The 8340-nt window shown below is 50.8% G+C and overlaps 3 protein-coding genes across 3 annotated transcripts in view; 2 read left to right on the forward strand and 1 right to left on the reverse strand.

Annotated features, from left to right (window-relative positions):
* Positions 1 to 873, reverse strand: part of CSUI_007302 (uncharacterized protein) — a 1208-nt gene extending 335 nt beyond the window's left edge. Inside the window, exon 1 of the mRNA XM_068067449.1 lies at positions 1 to 873. This exon is cut by the window's left edge and continues 335 nt beyond it. Coding sequence (XP_067920574.1) covers positions 166 to 420 — 255 coding nt within the window. The 5' untranslated portion in view covers positions 421 to 873 and the 3' untranslated portion in view covers positions 1 to 165.
* On the forward strand, positions 123 to 1001 carry CSUI_007303 (uncharacterized protein). The gene has a single exon (XM_068067450.1). It carries the CDS (start codon positions 680 to 682, stop codon positions 908 to 910), a length of 231 nt encoding a protein of 76 aa, XP_067920575.1. The 5' UTR covers positions 123 to 679; the 3' UTR covers positions 911 to 1001.
* An 856-nt stretch (positions 1002 to 1857) lies between these two features.
* CSUI_007304 (uncharacterized protein) lies at positions 1858 to 5748 on the forward strand (the record flags this gene model as incomplete). Its single annotated transcript, XM_068067451.1, is given in 6 exon segments — positions 1858 to 1864; positions 2296 to 4348; positions 4443 to 4556; positions 4802 to 4845; positions 4856 to 4921; positions 5671 to 5748. 6 exon segments carry the CDS (start codon positions 1858 to 1860, stop codon positions 5733 to 5735), a joined length of 2349 nt encoding a protein of 782 aa, XP_067920576.1. The 3' UTR covers positions 5736 to 5748.
* Between the last annotated feature and the right edge of the window lie 2592 nt (positions 5749 to 8340).

The raw sequence follows: 8340 nt of genomic DNA on the forward strand, positions 1-8340 counted from the left end.
CATAGTGCAGGGGGAAAAGAAGAAGAAAGAAAGAAAGAAAGAAAGAAAGAAAGAAAGAAAGAAAGAAAGAAAGAGTGAGAGAGAAAGAATGGAAGAGTGAGAAGGAAAGGCAGAAGTCAGGCGGCAGTGAATGAAGACGTAAGGAGGGAGAGGGTTCCTAACCCTCTACCCCTTCCGAAAGAGAAACACCAATAAGGGGAAGAGGAGGAAAAGAAGTCGAAGCAAAGAAGAAGAGAAAAATTTTAGTGATGATGGTGGAGGGATTGAAGAGAGGAGAAAGAAAAAAAGAGAGAAGAAGAAGCCGATTGAGCTGAGATGCTGACGATGAGGAGTGGACTGGCAGTGTGGGTGGAGGAAAGCATTTCTTGTTCTTCTTTCTCTTGGTGTGCTTGAGGGGGAAGAACACTCAAGAAGGTTCATATCGAGAAATAGAAAGAAACAGAAGAAGAAAGAAAGAGAACTCCGTGCAGACTAGATACACAAGGCCGAAGACATAGGAGCCCCCCAACCCCTTCATACTTATGTATCGCCATATCTAGAAAGAAAGAAAGAGCGAGAGCTTTCCACTTGGGGACGTCCCCGAGCTCGAGCATGTAAATAGGGCTAGGTACGTAAGTCAGCGGCGCATCAGCGGGGGAACGCCTTTCTCGGTCACGACGTCCCCCTAGGTCGACTTGCCATGGATGCACACTTCTCAGTCCTCCAAGCCGACCGCTGCGCACAGAGAGCGCTTCTTAGCAACGCTTTCGGAAGGCGTGCACCGTCCACCCCAGCCAGCATCAGCAGCATAGGGATTCGACAAGTGTACGGCCCACTGGAGTACTGCCGACGAGGACAGACGAGAGAAACCGAAAGAGTTTTGTTCTTTGAAGTGTGGAACACAGAAACTTTGTGTTGGCCCATTCTCTAGTGAGGTTTATCGTCTCTCTTCAATCCGACTAGCACCTGGACGGAGTCGCCCGTAGAAACCGCGCACGTGTCTGACTGTACTTTTGTGCGACCCAGTGGGGGGGGCTGGTCTGGGGGGCGCCTCTACAAACCAAGATCCATAGTAGTTGTGGTAGTGAACCGATTGAAGTTCAGCGACATAACGCGAGTTTTTCTAGACTTTCTATTACCACACGCTCAGGCAACTCTTAAGGGGAGAAAGCAAATCCACCCAGGGAGACAACGGGCTGCTTGCTCCAGCGACAGTGATACCTCTTACTGCAATCTGCATTGTCAAAGCGTCCCCCCGGCGGCAGCCTTTCTGTTCAGTTGCATAGAAGGTTGGTCGGTGTGCCCAACAAAGTTATGTTGACTTTTTACAGGGTTGGTACGGTGGTAGCTGCGCCAGATTCGTATGAAGAAACAAAGGAGGGAAGAGCAAACCGCCGCGCCCCCCGCGTTCGTGAGCGACAGCCCTTGGTCTGTTCGGCGGTCCCGCCCATCCCCCGCCCGCCACCCAGCCTGTCACCACGGCGGGAGCGGAGCCCTGGGCCAGCCGAGAGAATAATGCGATTGCTAGAGGAACTAAATCACATTTCTTGTCATGCCTAAAGATTTCACTTCTAATAAAAACGCGTTTCAGACACGGAAGACACCACGGCCCGGCAGTTGACGAGAAAACTTCAGAAGAGCACTGCTGTGGTGGTCGTGGTAGTGGCCGTCGTCGCTGGATGGTCTTTCGAAGTGCCTTAAGAGGCAGCACCGGTGAACCAACTGGCTTGAAGACAGCTGAACAAACAACACCCGTAAGAAACGCCATTTGATTTCGACGAGTTCTGAGAGAGAAGAGAAGAAAGACATCACCAACCGGGAAGGAGGCCCCAATGCCCTGTTGTTTCAGCAGGAGCGGGGGCCAGCGGCACACCGCCCATGGCTAGTCAGTGAGGAGCGAAGCCACCTGCCTGAAGACGACGGAAAAGACACGACAACAGCACGCCACCCCCGAGCACACCAAAGGCCATAGAGCTCTCGTGCACACAACGTACGAACAAGCTCGAACCCCTTCGAATGGAAATGAGGGGCTTTTCAAAGTCTCAGTCGTCTCTCGGCCCGAATCTTTCTGCGTTTTTTTTGGGCCCCCCCCCGGAATCTCTGATTCCACCAAGCTTTCCAAAGCTTTTAATGCGATTTCGCGTTTCCAATGCTCCCAACGCTCCTTTAAAAGCTATCCAAGCGCTCGCTATCAGCCGCTTTTTATGCATGTTGCTCGAGAAATAAGCTGTTGTCGTACGACGACATCTTCTTCCAAGCATTTCCGTGAGCTCTTCGCTCAGTTGTTTGTTGTTGTTGTTTCCGACTGGTTTCCAGTCCGGACTTTTTTATTTCGACACCTTGCTTTTCGACTTCCTGTTCTTAAGATGAAAGTTCGCAGCACCCTCCGAGCCGCATGGCTCCGCTTGTGGTCGGGGGTCGCGGCTGCGGCTGATGCAGGGATGCGGAAGGAGGATGCCGGTGACGCCTCGATGGTGGCGGGGCTGTCACCTTCTTCTTCTCCTCCAACTCCATCATCCCTTGCTATTTCTCCTCTCTCTTCTTCATTCTCAACCCGTGAGACGAATGCCAGTCCCAGGGAGGAGGAGGAGAAGGAAACTGAACTTAAAGAGAAGAAGGGGATCTTAGTGCTGAGAGACCCCAAGACGAAAAAGAAAAAAAGCAAGAAAGAGGCACGTATCGGCCTTCAGCAAAGAAGTAAAGGAAAACGAAATGACCTGGCAGAACTGGGAGGAGGAGGAGGTGGAGCAGACATTCTGTGTGGCCGTCAACGTTCTGACTTGCCATACAGCGAGACTGTCACCTCGCCTCACAAAGCGAAGTGCGTCTGCTTCGTGGAACCAGTCAAGCCAATGGAAGAGGAAGAAGAGAAAGAAGACTCAAACGTCATCGAAAATTCCCGAGGGAATCGATCATCCCCAGGTCAAGTTCGCAAAAAGGAGGACGAAAATCCCCACCAGGAGGAGGAAGAGGAGGAGGGTGGTCTGTTCACCTTCGAAGACGTATGCCTTCGAACGATCGTGAGGGACATAATCGGAGAAGACGGAAATGAAAAGCAAGAAATTGCGATCATCATAGGATGTAGCGTGTTCAATAAAGACACAGTCGTGTCTCCTTCTTCTTCGTCCCCTCTGAAGCCGCCCTCCCCTACGCTGTGCTTCCCTCCTGAAGGACGTATGATGTGCACTATTATCCGGTGGACGGAGTGTCGCGATCCTAACAAGTGGCCGAGAAACCGGGAGTCTGATCGAGCTTTTGAAAAGCGTTATCTAGAAGATCGAGACGACGCTGAGGGAGACCCAAGGTATTTTCCCTGGGTCGATGAAGAAGCCCCACCAGGGGGAGCTCTTCTTCTCCCGCCTATCGTAGGAAGCCCTGCGAAATTTCGTCTCTGTCTGTGGCCGGAGCAAAGGCTACAAGAAGACGAAAAGGCAACCAAGAAGGGGGCTAGTGAATGCTCGAATCTTTTTGATCTCGAAAAAGCTTTCGAAAACCTCCCTGTTGTCGAGGAGCTTCTAAAGAAAGAGGGAGTCCCGAACATGGAGGCTGGTGGATTCCCTATACGCGTGACCACAGAAAGAAGCGTCAAGTGGTTCTTGCTAGAGGAGACAGACGAAGAAGAAGAAGGGGCCTCAGGGACTCCCCCACCCCCACCACCATCACCCTTACCTGAACAAAAGAAAGAGGAGGAGGAGGAAGTCACGACGACAAAGAAGAACAAAAATGACGAAAAAGAAGAAGAAAGTGCGCTGCTGGTAGACCATGGAGGTGATGCCTATGAGAAAGAAGAAGAAGCAGAAGAAACAAAAGAGAGAGATGATACTGAAAAAGGCCCTAAGGAAGACACGAGGATGATGTCGACAGCCTCGTCGACGATTCCGTCTGAGAGGGAAGAACAAGAAGAAGAAGAAGAAGTAGATGTGTCAGATGAGCTCGACCGGACTTTCGTAGGGGGAGGAGAGGAGGATGAGACTTGTGGGAGTTGTAAGGCGGATGGGACTGCCATGATTCGACCTCCCTTAAGGAGTTCTTCGTCTTCTTTCTGTGGTTCTTCGGAGATGTCTCACCCTCCTCCTCCTCCTTCTGAACACCATCATCCTTACCATTCTTCACCTCCTCTCCAGGTGGCGCATTCCTATTTCTCGTCACTAAGCCCTTCCCCTCCCGCGTGCTCGTCACCATTTTCCTTCTCGCCTTGTTCTTCGTTTTCTTCCTGGTGTGTCTCGTCTTGGGGGAGCGGCACCACCACTACCACCACGACGACGAGAAGGAAGAAGAGCGAGAGTTGGAGTAGTAGTGGTGGCTGTCTCTTTCTTAGTCACGGCAGAACGGCGAGAACTCCCAGTCCTTTCATTCCTCCCGGATCCAGGTAAGAAGAATGCCAATAAGACTGACAACTGTCTGTCTGGTGATTGATGTCTTTCTTCTTTCTTTCTGTCTGTGTGTTCTTTCTCCTCGCGCAGGAAGAGAGAAAGGAACGACCGCCGCCTCCCTTCTTGTCTTGTTGATGATGATAAGAATCAGAAGTGCGACCCCGAGACGAAAACCACCGCAGGGGGGACGGACGATACAAAGAGGTAAGCAACTCCCCCAGACAAGGGCCACCAGGCTCACTATTTGACAGGCCTATGCCTATGGACGTATGAATAGGTATGTGGGAATCCGCATGGATATATGTAGCTATGAATACGGAGGCATGCATCTTTCATCTATCTATCTCTAATCTCTTCCATCGATCTCTCTCGCTACCCATCTTTGATCTATCTAACAACGGCTATGTCAGTGTTTCTCTAAGAGTTCGTTTTGTGATATGTGTTTTCAGGTGGTGGGAGGAGAGTCTCGATGTGTCTTGTTCTTATTGGTGTGGTCCTCCCAGTGACACTCAAGCCCCCAGGACTTCTACCCCTTTCACCCCCCCCGGACATCGACTCGGATCGTCCTGGTGAGAAGGATAGCAGTGACACACGTCTCTTCTCTCCTCTCTGTGTGTTGCTTGGCCTACCTATCTACTTATCGATCGACCTACTCAGTCAACTGAAGCGGGAGTCTATCCACCCAACGACACGCTACGTGTGATGTATCCATATCTAGTGTATCTATCTATCTATCTTCAATCTATCTATCCATCTATCTTTACTCTATCGATATCCCTCTCTGTCAGTGTATCTGTATGTCTATTCAGCACACCATCTATAGAACTCGAGTGTATGATCGACTTCTCTGACTCGTGATTCATTCAGTCTGCCTATCTGACTACAGTGTCTCAGTCTATTGACCTGCCTACCTAGAGCGTATCGAACTACCAATCTAGCGACAGCGTATCTATCTGTCTACCCACCTATAGTGTATCTACGTGTCTATCCATCGAACGTGATCGTGTATCTATCTATCTATTTCTTTACCTACTTGACCAAAGGTTCTCTGTCTACTTATCAGCTAAAGGTTCTCTGTCTACTTATCAGCTATGGTCTATGTGCTCAGCTGACTATGGTCTATCTATCTATTGATACTGTGTCTGCCTATCCTTTTCTCTACCATCTAGATAATAGAGCGTACCTCCCTATTTAGCTATCGTGATTATCTGTCTATCCATCCATCCACCTGCCTAGCTATTATAGTGTATCTATCTACCTCTCTGACAAGAGTGTATCTCCCTATCTAGCTATCTCTGTGTGGGTGTTGTCTCTACAGGTGACTGGGCGCTATGGAATGTTGAGAGAGTGATGTGTCACTGCCCAGCTGGGTATGGACACTGAGGCAGAGAGAGGCAAAGATTCCCTAAGTCCCATTTAACCGTCATTTGTCAATTTGAAGAGAGGAGCTGGCGAAGGCAAAAACATTGAAAAAGTAGTCTCACCCAAAAAAACAAAAAACAGTATGAAGTCTGTAGTGTCATCTTCATCTGTTGACGTGCAGTCCATCCCCATAAAACCCCCCCTTTCATATTGTTGGACGCCTTCGCCCTTCCTGTGAAGGGGAGGCAGAGCGAGGACCGCCTTCAGGCAGAAGAGACAAGAAGACGAACTAGGCTACGACAGCAGGGGATGATGGCGGTCATTCGTTTGATGTTGCAGCCTCAGTTCTATTCTTTGTTTCTTGTGTCTGTTGACGGTTTCTCTATGTTACTGATGGCCGCCACCATCAGTAATCTCTGCCAACCCCCCATATCTTGTCACTATGGAAATGAGTCGTTAGCATCTCCATTTTGATTCTTATTCTTATTATTACCATCGGCGGCGTTGTGTTGGTCATTGATTGTGTTGCCGTACCACCTCTGCTCCCTCGTTCCTTTGGTTTTCGTCGCTTCCTTTTTTTTGTTTCGCTTGTTCTGGGCGAGGCAGGAGGAGATCTCCTGTCCCTCGAGCCCCAACCTTATCACGCCGTCTCCCTCCCAAACACCCCCCTTCACTATGATCCACCGCACTCTCCTCTCCACACCTCAAGCCAAGCAAGCCAGTCTCCTCACTTCCACTCCACACACCCTCACCACTGGCCAAGGCACCTCAGGTGACTCACAGCGACTCGGGACAGTGCGGTCTCTCTTTGCACTCGTCGCTTCTCTCACCGCTACTCCTGCAGACACCTCATGTGACTCACCGATACTCACGACAAAGCACTTGAGTTGGCGAGACTCAGCAGCATCCCTCGTCGCTAGAGCTCCCGTTATTGTCCACTATGGAGCACTACTCACTCACTGTCCTGACGACGACTCACACTGACTGTATTCCCCAGGACTCAAGACAAGTCACTCGAGTCCCCACTACTCAAGGCCGCTCAGCCTACTCATGCCTCGCCCCACCACAGCTGACTGTGCTCAATACGACTCAGTCACTCTGCTGCCCCCGACTGAAGAACACAGCTCACTCTTTCTTGTCACGACTACGACCCAGCACACCGGACTTGACGCACCTCCCTCCAGATTCACCAGTACTTCTCCACAATACAGCTCACTCTGTTGGCCACTACGCGACACGACCTACGCTACTCAGGGCTTCCAAAGCCAGCTTACTCGACTCCACGACTAACAAGGACAGCTCACTCTACTCACCTCTCGACTCAACACAACTCAATCTGTTCACCACGGCTCAGGACAGCTCCCCTCCCCTCCTACTCACCCCTAGACTCTCCACCAGTCGACACAACAAGACTCTTGACTAGCCGGCACTCAGGCCAGCTCACTCCACTCACGCCTACTCAACGCGACCCGCTGGAATCAAGACTCAGCACACCCCAACACAGCTCACTCGACTTTCTCCCTCCACTCAAATCAATTCACTCGACTCAGCACTGCTCGCTAACCGAGAAGTGCTAAGGACACTAGGCAGCACCGCTCAACACAGCGCACTTGACTCCAGTGCTCAAGCCCGGTCTCACTCCTCGCCACCACACTCGACAACACAAGTCAGAACTCTCCAGCAGTTACCAAACCTCACGCTACTCCCCCCCCCACGACTCCACACAACTCACTTTAGTCAGCGCTAGAACTTACTCAGCACAACACGCATCGCTCTCCACTCCTGAACCCCACTCAGTCTACTGACCACTCCTACTCAGAACAACTCAATCTAATCCCCACTACATAACGCAACGCCGCACTCAACTCTCTACTGCTGCTCAGACACCGCTCCCCTTCCTCGCCACGCTACTCAACACAACTCAGCCTACTGTCCACTACTCAACACAACTCCGTCTACTGACCACTACTCAGTCTACTGTCCACTACTCAACACAACTCAGTCTACTGTCCAGTACTCGACACAGCTCAGTCTACTGTCCAGTACTCGACACAGCTCAGTCTACTGACCACAACTCGGGATCGACAGCACACTCGGCTCCTCACTCCGCTCAGCACTGGTCAACGCAACTCTCTCTACTCGCCACTGGTCACCACACCTCGGTCTCCTCCCCACCACTTAACACAAAGAACTTGCTCCATTGAGTGACGATTCCTCAACCCTAAACTGCATGCGGTTCTACCCAACACAACTCATTCTCCTCCCTATCACCACAGCTCACTCGACTCACCTTTTTACTCGTCGCTACTCAACACAATTCGACCGCAAACAACAAAGAAACCGGGCTTTCTGGTGCTTGTTCTCAATCTCGGAGTCAAAGCCACAAGGACGCATTGGAGAGAAAAGCTGATGGGAGGAGACACGGTAGAAAAGAGCGTAGACCTCTTTTAACAACAGAGAGAGTCACTTCTCATTGACAGGATCGTGACTTCTGAGATAGAAAAGGAAGATGCGAAAGGAGCTCGCCCACTAGGGGAAAAGAAAACGAGCCGATCCGAGGTTGCAAGAGGCGAGAAGGCGGGGACGCGCAGAGAGAAGAGGTTGAAAGGAGAAAAGAAAAAAGGAA

The sequence above is a fragment of the Cystoisospora suis genome, assembly GCF_002600585.1.
Source record: "Cystoisospora suis strain Wien I chromosome Unknown contig_3833, whole genome shotgun sequence".
Classification (NCBI taxonomy): Eukaryota; Apicomplexa; class Conoidasida; order Eucoccidiorida; family Sarcocystidae; genus Cystoisospora; species Cystoisospora suis.